This window comes from Abramis brama (genome assembly GCF_963993115.1).
Source record: "Abramis brama genome assembly, chromosome: 22".
Taxonomy (NCBI): Eukaryota; Metazoa; Chordata; class Actinopteri; order Cypriniformes; family Leuciscidae; genus Abramis; species Abramis brama.
This window is the reverse complement of record NC_139984.1, coordinates 31632716-31651249: the sequence shown is the minus strand read 5'-3', so window position 1 is coordinate 31651249 and position 18534 is coordinate 31632716. Positions and strand designations below refer to the sequence as shown.

Here is an 18534-nt window from a genome sequence, read left to right as displayed (position 1 = left end):
GATTGACTTTCCCAGGTTTCATTAGCTAAGCTGACGGAGAACCGTGTGCTTTTAATTAAAAACAGAGGCAGGCGTTTGTTTGAAGTTCAACACCAAAGCTTCAAATTGGTTTATTATAAAAGTTATTTGAAAAAAGTAAAGCCACACAAAATTAAACCCATATAATACCAATGAGAATGTAAAGAATGGTAATCAGATTATTAAAACTGACTGAGTGATGTGAAATCAGTCCAGAACTGTTCATTTTCAACGAAAACTATGACGAAAGATGTTCGTCAACAAGCTTCTTTTTTTTCATGAAATATCAGTGACGAAAACTAGACTAAAACGGCCAGACATTTAGTCGACTAAAACTTGACTAAACAAAAACAGGACAAGGTTGAATAAATATGATCAAAACAAATAAAAAAGACTGAGAATAAAAATATAAAAAGATGATAAAATTAACAATATCCAGGACACATTTCACCCGAATAAAATAAGAGAATACATTTAGCAAATTTATTTATTTATTTATTTAATATAATAAAATTATTTCATATAATAAAATTATTTTATATAAAAAATAATATATATAATAATTTTATATATTATTCCCTTCCGAAATTTTATAATATTATTATTTATTTATTTTTTCCCAGTGGTTTGTCAATCATCCACCTGATAAAAGTAACTCCAGAACATTCCTGAAAGAAGAAATATTCTATAATTGAAAAAAATAAAAATAAATGTTTTTTACAAAGACAAATTAATTGTATGCGTGTAGATCTCTCTGTAGCCTATATACTTAACACACACAGGTACTAAAATGCTTAATTTTTAATCTTAATAGAATTTGCTCAACTAATTAACTAAATTCAATTATTTTTAGAACATTAGAGAGAGAGAGAGAGAGAGAGAGAGAGAGAGAGAGAGAGAGAGAGAGAGAGAGAGAGAGAGAGAGAGAGAGAAACCCCTCGCCGCATAATGTGATTTATTCTGATGCAGTGGGATATTTATGCAGTGGCAAAGCCCCAAAATGAAAAGGGACACACTCATCTCTCATCTCTCATCCCCACACACACACACACACAGCCGAGACGCCCATCCTGAGCTGAGGGAGTAATGCACATCTTTATGCAGGCACAATTTACGGAGAGCATAAAGATGCAGTTAAAGCATTAGTTGTCATCCAGTGTGAGTTAGTTCCCATCAGGCATCATCAAGTCAGAGACCGACACACACATTCACAGCGTCTGATCGTGGAGACGGGGTGTGTGTCTTTAAACGCAACACATTCATATTACATGCATGCATTCACAGAATGTGTTCAGTCGTTTGCTGAATATGCCATTATGATAATTAAATGCGCACCGATAACTGAAGACATGACGTGAATTACTATTACTGGCCCTTTAAGACACAATCTGCATATTATTCATTAGATACAGTGCGCCAGATTACGATTCGCCTTCAAATCTTTTCTTTATAAGTAAAATATGCAGTTTTAAATGCATGGCTTCATATACCGCTGAGTTTGCTATAACTAATATGCTAATAATCCATTCATAAATTATTTCATACATCATAATATGCAACAGTAAACTAAATAAGGTTGCATGCTTAAACTAATTCTTACATAATGAATTTTTCTGGATGCTGTTTTGCTCGAACTTAAGACTGATTATCCTTTTGCTAGAAATCTTGTGACCACATTTTGACCAGGTCAAAGGTCAAGAGTTAAGAAGTTTAAACGCTACCCCCCCTCGTCACGTCACCACGTCTCCTCCAATCAGAGCGAGCGAGAGCTTCATCATGCCCAATCAGCAATCGGCTCAGGCAAATCACACCATTTACCAATCGGCTGACAGGGTGGGCGGGGCTCCGGCCCCTATAAGATCTCCTCATTGGCCAAACCTCCCCAGTCTTCAGTCTGGCTCTACGGACAGAAACACCAGCCAATCAAACAGCCCCGTTCTGCCAAATCACGCCAAATCCCATTCACAGAAGGCCAGGAACTCTTGGAATTGGATTAAGATTGTGAATGAAAATGTGTTCAACCTCAGACTGAAGTGGTTCAGAGACACGACCCAGCCAACATGATATAAAATTAATCACAGCTGATCATCATGATTGTGTTCATGCAGCTGGCCACAGAAATGAACATCGAGTGAAGAAATAAAACACGATCTATGGCTAATTTATAGAATCATGGGAAAATGTGATTTCCAGGCTCTTTTAACCACAAACATCTCTTAAAACTGCCCAACAACTGACTGATTTAACTAGCCTGCATAACTTACACCAAAAAACTCATGATGTTGCATATTTATATTTGTGGGTAAGGTAATATTTTTGATGCAATATCTTATTAATTCAAACATATTTGTAAATAATAACATTTTAGAGGGGAAAAATGGGCTTGAGCAGAAATTCATGCTATACATGTATATATACTGATATAAAAAGTACTAAAATAGTTGTTAATCACCATTAATTAGGCAATCTGACTAGTTTAATGTTTGGAAATCCAGGCCATACAGATGATGTTTCATAAAAGTGTGCTAAATGTATGAACAATAGTCAAACACTGCAGAAACGGAGCAGCAGCTCAAACTCATTAAACCAGATTCATTAAAACATCAAACACAGATCTGACCTCAAATCAGCAGATAAAGGACGAGCCCCAGTCGAGACTACGGCGGCTCAAACCGCATGCTCTCGCTGATAATGCTTTTATTTGGTATATTACTTATGCATATTCGTTTATTTCTCACATAAATGCATATTCGCATGATTACTTGAACCATGACGTTGATAAAGATGCAAAGCTAGTTAAATGTCTCGGCACTGCTGGTGTTTTCGTGCTCAGTCGGTGAACTGCACATTTAGGTCATGTCTCGCTGCTAAAGCGTGGACAGCAAGTCTTTGTTCTCTTTTTTCTCCTTTGTCTGCCTGTAATTTGGCCCTCGGGACAAAGTCTGTCGGGATGGCAGTCAGAGATGATAAAGCACAGCTCTGTTCGGCTCCGAGTTACCGATGCTGATGGAACATTTCTACTTCATCTAGGCTGTAACTAGTGCCGAAATCAACCTTAATGTGGGAAGAATCATCCAATCACATCATTCATACATCCATTCAGTCAAAAACCCTTTTCACTGGGAGAAAACGAGAAGAAATTATTGGGTAAGACTTTTCTGACGATATACAGGAAACTAAACTGCTTCGTTTTATTAGTAACTAACTGGGTCAATCTCACAAAACCTGTCGAGAATGTATTCAACCCCAAAAATCGAAAATCGAAAATCGAAAGAAAGAAAGAAAGAAAGAAAGAAAGAAAGAAAGAAAGAAAGAAAGAAAGAAAGAAAGAAAGAAAGAAAGAAAGAAAGAAAGAAAGAAAGAAAATGAGGAAACTAATAACAATTGCAATGGAAAAAAAACTTTAATGGTCAATGCAACAAAAAAAGGCTTAATTTACTTTAAGTAATGAAAAAATAATGGAAAGTTTTCATTCTTTTTCTTTTGATTTTGGAATGCGTATGTGTAAAAATGCTGAGATCTATAGATTTAGTGGGACAAAAATGGATGGAGTGGAAATGTATTGGTCAAAATGCTATTCACGTTCACATTGTTCTAAAAAGTTTTTAAAAATAATTTTTTTATATTTTTCCCTTTGATTTTTGAGGGGAATGCGGGATTTCTTATTTCTTTTTTTTTTTACAAAATTAAGATTTTTTAATGTGACAATCAATTTCCTTATTTCGCATTCTTTTTCTTTTGATTTTGGGGTGGAATGTGACCCATTTTTTAGTGAGATTCACTCAATTAAACTACAGTAACTCATTTCTCTAATCTCTTTATTCAGGAAAAACTCGGCATGTCATCAGCTTCCTGTATCCAGAAGTTCACGGCATGCCGAACACAGTCCCGCTCCACTGGGATCAGACTGATGACTAGAGCTACAGGGAGACTGATGGCTACAGACGCTAATCAATGATCATAAATCATACCTGGAAGCAGACGGATCTGAAAATCTAGATTCTGTAAATCAAAAACAGTCGGGTCGGGCAAAAGGAGGAAGAATACAGAGAGCAAGAGAGAGAAGAGAGACATCAAACTCGTGAAGCAAGTTCATTTATCTACAGCCAGGCTGGCATCAGCACACCTGGATTAAAGCTGAAGTGTGTCATTTCTGCAACAAAAGAGCCTCATAGGGAGAGGCCCCTTCTGTTGCGAGGCCCGTTTCAAGTGATGTTAGCAAGAAACGGGCGAAACCTAGCAAAGGCCGCTACCGTCTAGAGGCACCTAGCGCAACTGGAATTTGTGCGAGGTTGTCAAGGCGTTGCTATGAAGTTGCTATCGTCTTGAGTAGTTTTTTAACATGTTCTTATCCAGCTGTTGGATCGTAGCCAAATGATTCTGGATAGTTGCGTTCATAGCAGCTTGCTATGTGATTGCCTAGATGTTCTTGGTGGTTGCTAGGGTGTTGCTAGGGTGTTCTGACTCACTGTGTATGTCCTGAATGTTTTTTTGTGTGTTGCTATAATGTTCTGGGCTGCGTTTCCCAAAAGCATCGTGAGCCAAGTTGATGGTAGAGACCATTGGTGGCAATGGTTCAACAATCTACTTAGGCTTACGATGCTTTGGATGGATGCCAAGGTGTTGCTAAGTGGTTGGTGTTTTGAGTATTTTTTTTAATGTGTTAGTGTTTCAATGTGATTTTTGAGTGAGTGTGTTGCTACAGTGTGTGGTTGCTATAATGCTCTGAATGGTTGCCAGGGTGTTGCTATGCGGTTCTGAGGCAACTGTTAGTGGTTACTGTGACATTGCTGTGCAGTTTCCAAGGTATTCTGAGGTGGGGTTTTTGTGTGTGTGTTGCCATAATGTTCTGGATGGTTGCCAAGGTGTATTTATTGTGTTGCTACAGTATGTGGTTGCTATAATATTTTGAATGGTTGCCAGGGTGTTGCTTTGTGGGTCTGAGGAAGTTGTTAGAGTGCTCTGAATGGTTACTGTGGCATTGCTATGCAGTTGCCAAGGAGTTCTGAGTTATTTTAATGTGTTGACATAATGTCCTGGGTGGTTTCCAAGGTGTTGCTAAGTAGTTGCCAAGGTGTGTTTTACAATATGTGGTTGCTATAATGCTCTGGGTGTTTCCTATGGTGTTGCTAGGGTTCTTCAGATCAGACTTGCTTTCTCATATCCATTTTTTTTTTTTTTTTTTATGCATTTCAATTTCAAAACACTTCAACACGATACACTTCAGCTTTAATCTGAAAGCCCAGCATCAGGACATCCTGCAGATCTGTGCATCTGTACGCTAGAGCGAGACTCCATGAAGATGAAGAGGCTGTGTGTGAAAGCTCAGTTCCTCTACACTGTAGCGAACAAAGGAGTGTTTTGTTCTGCAAGCGCCGGGGAAGCTGGGTAACACACACACACACGAGAGCAGTCACTGTGAACCGGTAGCTCCTGAGGGATTTCTACCTTTCAATTCAATAGTCGGAGCGAGAGAGAAGCAGAACGGCGGTGCAAAGGTCAAAAACACTATGAAATACGCAAACGATCCCGTTGCTTTACTGTGGCGGTAATAAACCTCAGTACTCAAGGCGGCAAGAGACCCATTAAACCAGATGTGGTGGTATTTTATGGTAGCCAGGGTTTGAAATTAACTTTTTACCGGCCATTCAGAAGTTCTACTAGCCGGCCATACATACATATATATATATATATATATATATATATATATATATATATGCACACACACATTATAGCATTTGGATTTCATACATTCATTTCTTATTCAAACAAAATCTTGTCAACTCCTCATCCTTTTCACCAAAAATGTGTTTTAGGTGGACAGATCAATACAGTACAAAAAACATCAAAAAAATGTAGGATGTTGGGAAAACCCTGTCTTTTCTGTTAACCAAATGCTTTATAATCCTCGCTATTGCTTCATTGCAAATGAATATGCTGCATTTAATACATCATGACTCACGAGTTTAGTATTTGCGCTAAATCTGCGCAGATTTGGTTTAAATGAACTTCCCCAGCAAAGTGAGTAAATATAATTATATAATATACATTTATAATATAATTATATATAAAAGTTTATAATATAATAAGTAAATATAATAAGTAACACGCCAAATTGGCAAGTGATTTGACTTGATTTGTACCCGCATTCGGCGGGTTGGCGGATGTTAATTTCAAACCCTGATGTTAGCGCGATATAAGCATCTCAACAGACCGATTATTATTTTTATTATTAACAGACCAGTTATTTATAACGAACCGGCTCAGCAAAGTTCCCGCACATGACCCTCACCTCCTGCAGGAGATCCGCCTGCTCGATGGCCTTCAGGACGTTCTTCTTCGACGTCTCCTGAGCTTCGCCTCCCAGCAGGAACTCGTCCAAGATGAAATACGCCTTCTCGAAGTTAAAGATGATATCCAGCTCGCAGACCTGAGATTGGGAGGAACAATCACTGTAATTCGGTTCTTTTTTTGGGGGGAAGCAACAAGTCACGTCAATTTTGACTTACACTGCCGAAGTATTTGTCGAGCAGCTCGACGTAGCGGTGGATGATCTCCAGCGTGATCAGCTCGTTGTCCTGGTCCTCGATGGCACAGCAGAAATACAGACTGGCGTATCTGCAACAGAAACAACATCAGGTTTAGTTTTAGCCACCAATTAGAGCTGCATGATATTGGAAAAAAACTGATATTTGAAAACAATTTCACCAGATGACTTGAATAGCTCTATTTGGAAAGAATTCATCATTCTAGAATGATTGAGGTGATTTTGTAAGGAAGTGAATCTGCATTAAAAAAAATAATAAACAAATTACGATCATAGGTAAATACAATATGCTTGTAAAAAGTGCTTTGTGTTTTTCCAGGTAAGTCTAACAGTATTCAGGTACAGAAATTGAATAATGAAATGTAAAATAACACTGCATAGTCTTCACTGAATAAATTAAATATAATTAATCTTTGTTAAAGCTTAAAATGAACACTGCTTTAGACAAAACCAAGCAACAACTGACATGTTAAAAAAGGGATTTGACAGTCTACTACTTTCTTGTGCTCCATAAAACTGCACGCTAGTAAACCGAGTGTGTGTGTGTGTGTGTGTGTGTGTGTGTGTGTGTGTGTGTTTCAATAATAATAATAATAATAATAATATATCTTTCTTTCAGCTGACACTTGATTTCTCTTCATTCTCTCCGGCTGGCCAGAGCTGCTGAGCGAGTGTTTTAATGTGATAATGTAGCGCGGTCATCAGCAGACGGGATTGGTCATTCTGGACAGCCTCTCTTCACGGTGTTTGTGTGCGAGACGCAGAGAGAATGAGGATGAAATCACATCTTCTACATACAACTGTTCTTCAAAATGCTATTATGAATATGCATATCTAACATCGGGTTCACTTGCTAGTAGCTTTGAGGATTCCAGCCTTGCTGAATACAACAGTGCAAAATAATGGGGCAAATTAAATTAAATAATGTAATATTCAAATGAGAGAACACGTAATAAAACGCAATAAAAAATATGAAGTGAATGTAATAAAATATAATAAAAAACTTCAAATAGGGTGAATAAAATAAAATTAAAATTAAAATTAAAATATGTAAACGGAGTGAAGTAGTAATAAAATGTAAACAAAACATGAGTGGACCAGTAATAAAATACAACAAAAAATATAAAAAATTAAAACTAGTGAATGCAATTAAATAAACTAATATGCAAATAGGGTGACTAAAATAAAAAGCAAAAATATTAAGTAATTGAGTAAATTAAATTAAATGTTAAATTCGTGTTAAAAATTAAATAAATGCAAAAAGGCTAAGTAAAATACAAAATATGCAAATGGAGACAAGTAATGGTTACTTGCTACTTGGGGTAGTGTTTTTGAAAGGTTTTGCATACAGATGAAGATGATCCCACTCACACGGATCCGCGTAAACGATTCTGCTGCCATGCCAGTAGTTGGCGATGTCATATCGTAAAGAGAAACCATGCGAACACATAATACGCAAGCGCTTGACCTCACAGTTTACACAAATTCGTGTTTTTGCAGTTTACACAGATACGATGACTGTATCTTTTTCAAAAACGTACACTTTGAAACCAGTTTTCAGGCCCTCGAAACCTCATTGTTGTGTAAATGAATGGCTAAAATGCATTACGTTTTCTGTTTTTAGTTGAAGTACCACAAACATTTTTAAAAGATTCAAAGCCTCAAATCTCATGAACGTTTGTCAACACCAGCGTACATCTAGTTATTGGGATGCACCAATATGAACTTTTTGGCTGATACCGATAACCGATAATTCTTGATATTTAAAAGCCGATAACCGATATATTGGCCGATAAATATAAATCCAAATTTTTATATACTTTTTTAGAGCCTGATTACAAGAAGAAAAGTCTCACCATTAAAAGCCATGTCCCAAACACACAATTATTATGAGGTTCTCATTATAATTTTATGTAGCCGATATGACAGACATTACTGTACTTTACTGTATTTTCCTTGTGATTCCAATCATATTTCAAGCAAATCAAAACCATCATGTTGAAGAATGTGTATCTGAAGTATATATGAAGAAAATAATACATTACTTATCGGCTTTAATATATTGGAAAAAGTTTCTTATCAGGCCGATAACATTAAAAATGAACATATATCGGCCACCATATCGGTATCGGACGATATGTCGTGCATCTCTATCTAGTTACTCCTCAAATCATCATTGGTACCTGCAAACACAACTTTGTTTCCACACAAACTAATATAAAAACCTGTGCACCTGTGAAAATCAAAAACCAGCCAATCAGGAAGGAACGTGATTTTAAGAGTGCAAGACTCCTTTTGGTATACAGAACAACATGAAGAATAAGCTTGTAATGGCGTTTCATTTACACACACACACACAGCTTAGCAATACTAATGCTCAGTTTGGATGAGATCTGTAGACAGACAGACAGATAGTCAGGCTGTTGAGCGGGCGGTTGGGGTCAGAGGTCAGACGGGGCGAGCTGTGAGGGAATGAATCTGGAACCGAACCAAAGCCCGATCACACTGCAGAACCAGAGGAACTGATGTAGACACAAGGTCACGTTCATTATTACTGTTCATCCGTCTAGACCTCGTTCTTTCATCGGTATCAGCCCCAGTTTAATGTGTTTTACTGGCAGGACAAACTGCATCTGAATCGCCGACAGCACAACTGTGTTCAGCTGCTGCAAACACCGGCAAAATAATGGGTAATATACTATAAAAAAAGATCATAAATAATTAAATAAAACATATGCAAATGGTGAGAAGAAACAAAATAAAAAAATAAAACCAAATAAAAATAATAATATGCACATAGAATGAACTGAAAAAGTATTATAATAAAAAAAGCAAACGTAGTGAATGTAAATCACATAAAATACAATAATAAATATGTAAATCAAATGAACAAGTAACAGAAAGAAAATAACTTTAAATTTTAAGTAAAAAAAATAAAATCAAAATATGCAAATGGAGTGAATAAAATAAAATTAAATAGACAAAATAACTGAAAAGTAATAAAATAACAAATGTGCAAATGAGAAGAAACAGCAAAGAAATTAAGTTATATAAAAATATGCAAATGCAGTAAATAAAATAAGATCAAGATAAGATGCTTAAGCAATAAAATAATAAAATATGCAAATGTGTTTTTACGAAACAATAAAATATGCAAATGATTTGCTTAAGTAATAAAATATGCAAATTGAACGCTTAAGTAATAAAATATGCAAATGGAGTGCTTAAGTAATAACATAAAATATGCAAATGGAGTGCTTAAGTAAAATAATAAAATATGCAAATAGAGTGTTTAAGTAATAAAATCTACAAATGGGAAAGAGCAAGTAAAAAAATTATATGCAAATAAAATGAAAAAGTAATAAAAATTCAAAAGTAGAGAAAAAAATACAAATGGAGAGACTAAGTAATAAAATAACAAATATGTAAATGGGGTGAATGCATTCAAATACAATACAAATATATGCAAATCGAGTGAAGTAGTAACAAAAAAATAAGACTACATCAAATAAATAAAAAAATTAATGTATGCATTTTGCAGATGTTTTCATCTAAAGCAACTTAAATTGTATTCAAGGTTTACGTTTCATCTGGGAACTGAACCCATGACCTTTCCATCGCTAGCAAAATATTAAATAAAAGTGCTCAGTCGCTCTTTAATATAGAATGCATAAAAAATGTGAGCATTTGTTAATCGTTCTGACCCATATGTGTTTATCTGTAGATACAGGGATGACCTTTAATGTAAAAATCATTCTCTCGAAAAATGCAAAGCCTTTTCTTTAAGGAAACAGCTTTTGGGTTTGTGTTGATCTGTATTCATTATAATTAGATTTATGGAACAATAACACAAAGAAAGACTACGGTACATGTCCTCCTGTGGATCATGTGTGATTGTGAACAGAAGAAACCAGGACACAAAGACACAGCGAGGGATGCACCAAACGTGTGGCCGCATATTTTAAATTCACTCATGCTACTGAATACAAATGACACACGGACACTCTCATCAGATACACCATAAAACACAGCATCAACATCATATGCCGATAAATCAATTGTGCCAAAGTTCATATTTGTATTCCTCTTGTTTTCAGAAGCTGAAACACTCATACACACACAATCCAGTGTAAGCACACACAGAATAATGTGCTGAAATATTAAATGTGACCTATTATCCAAAATTAATTTTTATATTTTTCTCCAATGCTCCGTGACCTCACATTAACTTAGGCTCCGCCCACAACTGCTGACAGACTCCGCCCTTTTAGCATAGCCCCGCCCCTCCGTGAGCTCTACACAGTCTGTCATGTTCATCTCCTCGCCACAGCATTTAACAGCAGCATTCAAATAAGAAATGTATTCTTATTAAAGCTGCTAAAGTTATTCAGTCAAGAGCGGCGAGTGATTATCTGATTTTCTTTTGTTATTTGATTCATATTAACAGCATAGCAGTAAGTACTGTATATTACGCTGCTGTCACTTTAATACACAGATCTAATATACTCATGCGGTTTCATATAGATATAACCGACTGTGTTTATGCGAACTCTGTGTGTATTTGACAACAGATGTTAGTTTTTGTCAGTGTCTGAGGCACGAGCTGTAAAGGCTCCGCCCTCTTCTGGAAAGGGGGCGGAGCAGCAGCTCATTTGCATTTAAAGACACATGAAAACAGCGTGTCTTTCCTTCCAATTAAAAATGCATTTACAACATGGTTTAATAAATGATGAGTGGGGTATTTTGAGCTGAAACTTCACAGACACATTCTAGGGGACACTTATATTACCTTTTGATTACAATCAAATTAAATATTATATCAATATCAAACACTGCAGTGCCGGTACAGGTGGGATGTTTGGGGGTCCATTTCCCTGAGTGTGTGTGTGTGTGTGTGTGTGTGTGTGTGTGTGTGTCAGTGTGTGTGAGAGAGTGAGTGAGTGTGTGAGTGTGTGAGTGTGTGTGTGTGTGTGTGTGTGTGTGTGTGTTCTCAGGTCAGTGTCTATGTACCCCCCATTCCCGCTGCCATGGAAACACCCTCATCAAGGAAGACGGCTTTCATCCTGAGGGGAACATGTGATAGTGTGCAGGACACAGTAACTCAAACTACATGAAGAACAGCGTTCCAGAGACGGGAAATATCAGATCCATAAACTAACTAGCACCATTATTGTGTGCCTGTAAACAAGCTCTGTGTATGTGCATATTTTAATATCTTGTCATCAAAATTCTCTTTACTTATTTTCTTAAAATGTGTTCCTTCTCTTACTGTGAACATTTCATCTGTGCATGCAATTACAAAAAAAAATTAAAAATAAAATCCATGTTTTTCTCACTGCATATAAAATTGAAAAATCTGAACATTAAAAAAAATGGGCTGCAAATGCAACTTTCATACTGAAAACACTCATCATGAGCAAATCCCACCAATCACGCGACAAGAAGCTCAACTTGAACTGAAGCAAAACCTGAGCTAATATTTAAAGACATTCAGGAAGGAGTTTTTCCCACAGCATGGTTCAATTAGTAGCCAAGACGTTTTTACATTAACTTATTTCAAAGTAGTTACACACACACACACACACACACACACACACACACACTATGCATCATTCCAAACCCAGAAAACACACTGATAAAACAGATGAAGACTTTTAATCTCAAACTCGCTCAATATGCACTCAACTGACTAACTAACTAAAACTGACACTAAAACCATAAAAAATAAAAACTTTGTTACTTGAAATAAATTAAACATCTTTGTTAGCATTAGTTAATAAAAATACAACATTGTGAGTTCATGTCAGCTCAGGGCCATTAATATTATCAACAGATTTTAATAATGTATTAGTAAATGTTAAATATAACAATAATTAAGATTAACCAATGCTTTAGAAGTTTTTTTCATTGTTACTTCATCTTAACTAATGCCTTATTATAGCGTTACCGTAAACGTTAACTGAAATAAAATAAAATACACAAAAGTAAACTTATTTTAGAACAGCAAGTAACATCTTTCATTTAGTTTAAGTTGAAGTACTAAAATGAATAAAATAGTGCTGTCACATTGATTAATCACATGTAATATAAAAGTTTGTAAATATATGTCTGTGTGTATATAGTATATATACACACAGACACACATATATATATATATACACACTGCTCAAAAAAATTAAAGGAACACTTTGAAAACACATCAGATCTCAATGGGGAAAAATATCATGCTGGATATCTATACTAATATGAACTGGGTAATGTGTTATGAACGAAAGGATGCCACATCGTTTGATGGAAATGAAAATAATCAACCTACAGAGGATTGAATTCAAAGACACCCCGGAAATCTAAGTGAAAAAATGATGCAGCAGGCTTGTCAATTTTGCTGAAATTTCATTGCAGCAACTCAAAATGGTACTCAGTAGTTTGTATGGCCCCCACGTGCTTGTATGCATGCCTGACAACGTCGGGGCATGCTCCTAATGAGCCGACGGATGGTGTCCTGGGGTATTTCCTCCCAGATCTGGACCAGCGCATCACTGAGCTCCTGCACAGTCTGAGGTGCAACCAGGTGATGTCAGATGGACCGAAACACAATGTCCCAGAGGTGTTCTATTGGATGTAGGTCAGGTGAGCGTGGTGGCCCTTCAATGGTATCATTCCTTCATCCTCCAGGAACTGCCTGCATGCTCTCGCCACATGAGGCCGGGCATTGTTGTGCACCAGGAGGAACCCAGGACCCACTGCACCAGCATAGGGTCTGACAATGGATCCAAGGATTTCATCCCGATACCTAATGGCAGTCAGGGTGCCATTGTCTAGCCTGCAGAGGTCTGTGCGTCCCTCCATGGATATGCCTCCCCAGACCCTCACTGACCCACCACCAAACCGGTCATGCTGAACGATGTTACAGGCAGCATAACATTCTCCACGGCTTCTCCAGACCCTTTCCTGTCTGTCACGTGCTCAGGGTGAACCTGCTCTCATTTGTGAAAACCACAGGGCACCAGTGGCGGACCTGCCAATTCTGGTGTTCAATGGGAAATGCCAATCGAGCTCCCTGGTGCTGGGCAGTGAGCACAGGGCCCACTAGAGGACGTCGGGCCCTCAGGCCACCCTCATGAAGTCTGTTTCTGATTGTTTGGTCAGAGACATTCATACCAGTGGCCTGCTGGAGGTCATTTTGTAGGGTTCTGGCAGTGCTCATCATGTTCCTCCTCGCACAAAGGAGCAGATACTGGTCCTGCTGATGGGTTAAGGACCTTCTACGGCCCTGTCCAGCTCTCCTGGAGTAGCTGTCTGTCTTCCTGGAATCTCCTCCATGCTCTTGAGACTGTGCTGGGAGACACAGTAAACCTTCTGGCAATGGCACGTATTGATGAGCCATCCTGAAGGAGCTGGACTCCCTGCGCAACCTCTGTAGGGTCCAGGTATCGCCTCATGCTACCAGTAGTGACACTGACCCTAGCCAAATGCAAAACTGGTGAAAAACAGTCTGAAAAGATGAGTAGGGAAAAAATGTCAGTGGCCTCCACCTGTAAAACCATTCCTGTTTTGGGGGTTGTCTCACTGTTGCCCATCCAGTGCACCTGCTGTTAATTTCATTAACACTAAAGCAGCTGAAACTGATTACCAACCCCCTCTGTTACTTAACTGACCAGATCAATATCCCAGGAGTTTAACTGACTTGATGCTATTCTCTGATTAAAAAGTGTTCCCTTTATTTTTTTGAGCAGTGTATATATACACACACACACACACACACACACATATACACATCCATACATATTTACAAACTTTTATATTGCATGCGATTAATCGCAATTAATCGATTTGACAGCACTAAAATAAAAATAAAAATAGAAAATATAAAAAATAATACATACTCTAGACATATTTAACAAAAACTAATACAAATTACAAAAGTACAAAATTAGTAAAACTTTCACTAAAAATAACATTTAAAACAATCAAAATATTCATAAAAAAAACATAATAGGTACAGAAGATACCCATCATATTACTGTTTGAAACATTGCTCAAATAAATGTTTCCGAATAGTCACATGACCTGTTTATTACGCTGCACGTTTGATTCAGCGACTGTCTAGCTGAAGATTATTTTGCAATGTCTTTGAAACTACTTTATTTGTCACAACAGTAATGGAAGGTGGATTCGAGTGCAGTGAATCATGGGATAAATGTTGTGAAAAAGATTGCAGTGATTACTCGATTAAACAGGTTGCTTTTCATCAGTTAAAGTATAAAACAATGCACAGCTCCACTGACCTCTTATACACGATCTTCAGGTCTCTCCACTCCAGGAAGCTGCACATCTTGGGCTTGCGGGCCAGAACCGTCTGCACCAGCTCTCGGGTGATCTTCTTCTTCTCCTTATCTGACAGAGGAACGTACCATTTCTGCAGACGGAGCTTCCCCTGTCTGCTGAACAACAGCATGAACTGCATCTGTGGGAAGAGATGAGTGAGGTGAGATCAGGAGAACAGGAGACCGGACGCATTCAGTCCCATCGTAAACAAGAGCATAATAACTCATTTAAATAATAAGCCACTCAGGATTGGCACAGAATCATGCAAATTAGAGGGACAGTTCACCCATTAATTACTACGGATGGGAATCTTTTGCCATCTCATGATTCGATTCAAGCAGATTCTTGAGGTCAGGATTCGATTAAACATCAATTCTCGATTTTTAATCAAATTTCGATTCGATGCATAGATTTGATTGTAGTTTACAGTTTTGTGCTACTTTTCATATTTGACTGCGGTATATAGTTTAATAGGTGTAGACAAGGAAATAAAAAAATAAAAATAATTTTATTATTAGAGTTAATTGTAACCCTTGAAATTTATTTAGTTTTTCTTCCCAAAATTCAACCCTATATTATAAAACAAATGTCCTTTAAGTAAGCCTGAGACTAAGAGAAAAACTACAAAGTACATAAATAAAATTCCTTGATACAAAAAAATAACACTTTTGCAAATATAAAACTGGTAAATAAAATGAAAATAATCAAACTACTAAGTTTCTCAGGTACAGTAGCCTAGCTTTATTTACATGTCTTAAGAAAAACTACAGAAAATGAATAATAAAAAAATAAAACACTATATAGTCTTCACTGTATAAATTAAATATTGATTCATATAATAAAGATACAAAAAAGTGATTCAGTCAAAAGCAGTGTGATTTTTTTAAATTAACATTAATGAAACGGATGGCAACAGTTTATTAGGCTGCTGTCCCTTTAAGAAGAAATGCACAGATCTAATGTAACGTTACTGTTACACATCCGATTTTCTGCCAACTGTTTAAGTTGTCTTTACAGAAAGCAAGTAAAGACATCATTAAAGTAATCCATGTAATCCAGTGGTTTAACCTCAATTTTATGAAGTGGTGAGTGCTTTGTTCATGCAAAAACATCCTTTACCACTTTATTTACTAAAATGATCTAACACGCATTCACGTGAGCAAAAGTGGTAGTTTCTAGCTGGCAAAGATGAACAAATGTCTTACGGGTTCGAAATGTCATGAGGGCGATAAATTAATTACAACATTTCATTTAAATGAACTATCCTTTTAATATAACATTAAATCAATTACAACAATAAACTCAATGCATCTATTCTGCATTTTAAAAACGTGTAAACAAGGAACATATCTAAAGATATATATATTTTTCACATTTTACTATTTTTATAATAGCATACATTACTATTGTTGTTATTATTATTATATTGTAAAGAATGCATGTCATGCGGATAATGTAATGATTTTGTCATTATAACCAAACTCCTTGATCGGCAGTATTACTGTGCCAGTTCATTTGCACAGACAGAGATATAAATGAATTAAAAGATCAAATGCACATAACTTATGCGATCTAGAGATTTGATTGCAAAGCTAATTAACGCATATGCCTTAACTAATAAGCATGTGATCTCCAATGCGCAGCTGGTGTTTACACTTTTGAGTCACGCGAGGCGTTTACAACCTTTTCCAGAAGGGAAATGATCAAATAACACACGACATACCTTTGTGAAGAGGTCCGTTAGTAAATGAGGGATGAATTCACATGAGTTCTGGATTCACAGTGATTCGCGTCTGTCTCAGCTCGAGGCTTGTGTACAATAGATGCGAGACGGCGTCAGCTGACTGCTAGCTTCTCATTGGACGGAAGCTTTGCACGGGGCGTTTTCATTGGTGAGAAAAAGACCGTTATTCCCGCCCAGTCAGGAACGCAGACATTTGATTGGTTGATACGGGCGCCAGTCAACGCTTGAGCCACTCCACTCAGTGTTGTTGGAAGGGTGATTGTCAAACGGTTTAAAAGGTGGTCAGGTTTTTAAAAGGGAATGAACAGAGGAGTCACATTTAGTGTCAGATTTAAAAGCGTTTGTTCAGCCTGTACCTGGTAAAAAACAATCAGTCTATTAAGGTCTAATTGCTTTTTGTCATTCACATGTCTTTTTATTGGCACTTAGGCTAGATGACACATTATAGGCTCTTAGTTGAGACTGATAATGCACTTAAACACAAAATGTAGGTTACTCTATTAATGTATAATTTTATACATTCTTCTATAGGCCTAAATATCGTGTCTTTATATACATGTACATAATATATAGGTAGCCTGTAATAATCTGTTGTCATTGTATTGCTGTGAAACATGTAACCAAGACTTCAATTTTACTAATTTGATCTGATTTGAGTCAAAAGGCCAATTACACAAACGGGTTCATTTGCGGATCCAAACACCTCTTCTTTTTACTGTAATTTTATCTGAAAGGTTAAACTATGTTGTCAGGGCAAAAGTAGCCCATTTTTCATTAAAAATATATATATTTATAATTGAAATAAAAGCACACTTGGCAATCAAGCTCTTTCTGATATGTCAGAGTGGGGCAAGTCACATGCGTTTCAAATGTTAAAGTACGCAAATTATTATTATTATAATTTGGCTGTTGGCCTAAACGATTTGGACATGAACAGGGCGCATTCCCTTTAGGCTAGTACCAGTTAATTAATTTAAATCACCAAACAGTGTCTATATGACGTCATCACTGATGTTACAGCGCCACCAAGTGACGATTGTCGCCATGGAAGCTTTTAACAGATTTTTCTTTTTCCATTAGAGAAAACGGGAAAGCAGAAATAACAGGGGCTCAAATACATGTGAAAACTCGTATCCTTCATTCTAAATAAACGCTAAAACTAGGTTTATAAGAAAAGGTTGGGAGCATTGCGTACTTCAAGTTTTACTATGCTACCTGTTGCTGTTCAGAACACCATGAATTCAAAGTATTTGGAGGGGGAGGGGGAGGGGCTTCAACTATTTTACATTTCTGAATGTAACAAAACGCACCTTCTTTTCCTCTCAAAGCAAGTTTGACCTCGTGCAACTTTCCGTAAAATAATGTTAATAGAATAAAAATTGTGCTGAATTATAAATAAAATGGATAGGCTACAGACAGAAAAAAAAAGAAAAAAAGGGGAAAAAAAAGTCACAAATGTAAAGACTAAGGTTTTTAAAAACAAAGCATTTTTATTAATTTAAAAGTCTAAACGTGTATAATTGATCTCCAGCGGTCATTTAGACGGTTTGCCCCGGTGCGCGTGCACGGCGGTGTGGATCTCTCGCTGCGTGATCACGCGCCTCCGGTTGAACTTGGAGAGGCGCGCAGCCTCGGTGCCCACCTGCGCGTGCACATCTGCCCGGCGTCCCATCAGAGAGATGGCGTCACTCACGCCACCGGACAGCTCCTAAAAATAAAAACTGTCACTTTAAAATTGTCCAAAAAAATACAACTTTAGGCTCTGTTGTATGAATTATACGAATGAAAAAGCAACACCCAAAGATAAAATGTTAATTTTGTAACACTTAAGGTTCTAAACTAGGCTAGAATGAAGAAATGAACTATAGGCAACTTCCGCATTTATTAATCTTAGTTA

The 18534-nt window shown here is 36.9% G+C and overlaps 2 protein-coding genes across 11 annotated transcripts in view; both read right to left on the bottom strand.

Moving 5' to 3' along the window:
* Nucleotides 1-16714, bottom strand: part of LOC311073554 (AP-1 complex subunit sigma-2) — a 61020-nt gene extending 44306 nt beyond the window's left edge. For 2 of the 10 annotated variants that reach the window (XM_084099408.1, XM_084099411.1), the window contains exons 1-5: nucleotides 16617-16714; nucleotides 14854-15032; nucleotides 6528-6636; nucleotides 6311-6448; nucleotides 3990-4020 (exon numbers count right to left, since the gene is read on the bottom strand). In XM_084099408.1, coding sequence (XP_083955534.1) covers nucleotides 3990-4020; nucleotides 6311-6448; nucleotides 6528-6636; nucleotides 14854-15032 — 457 coding nt within the window. In that variant the 5' untranslated portion in view covers nucleotides 16617-16714. Of the gene's footprint in view, nucleotides 1-1836; nucleotides 3138-3989; nucleotides 4021-6299; nucleotides 6449-6527; nucleotides 6637-14853; nucleotides 15033-16616 lie in introns of those variants that run through there. The other 8 variants (XR_014604168.1, XM_084099404.1, XR_014604167.1 and 5 more) reach the window with 7 other exon arrangements.
* Nucleotides 16715-18102: 1388 nt separating this feature from the next.
* The window catches only part of LOC311073743 (histone H2B-like), an 846-nt gene continuing 414 nt past the window's right edge, over nucleotides 18103-18534 (bottom strand). The window contains exon 2 of the mRNA XM_084099682.1: nucleotides 18103-18345. Coding sequence (XP_083955808.1) covers nucleotides 18172-18345 — 174 coding nt within the window. The 3' untranslated portion in view covers nucleotides 18103-18171. The remainder of the gene's footprint in view (nucleotides 18346-18534) is intronic.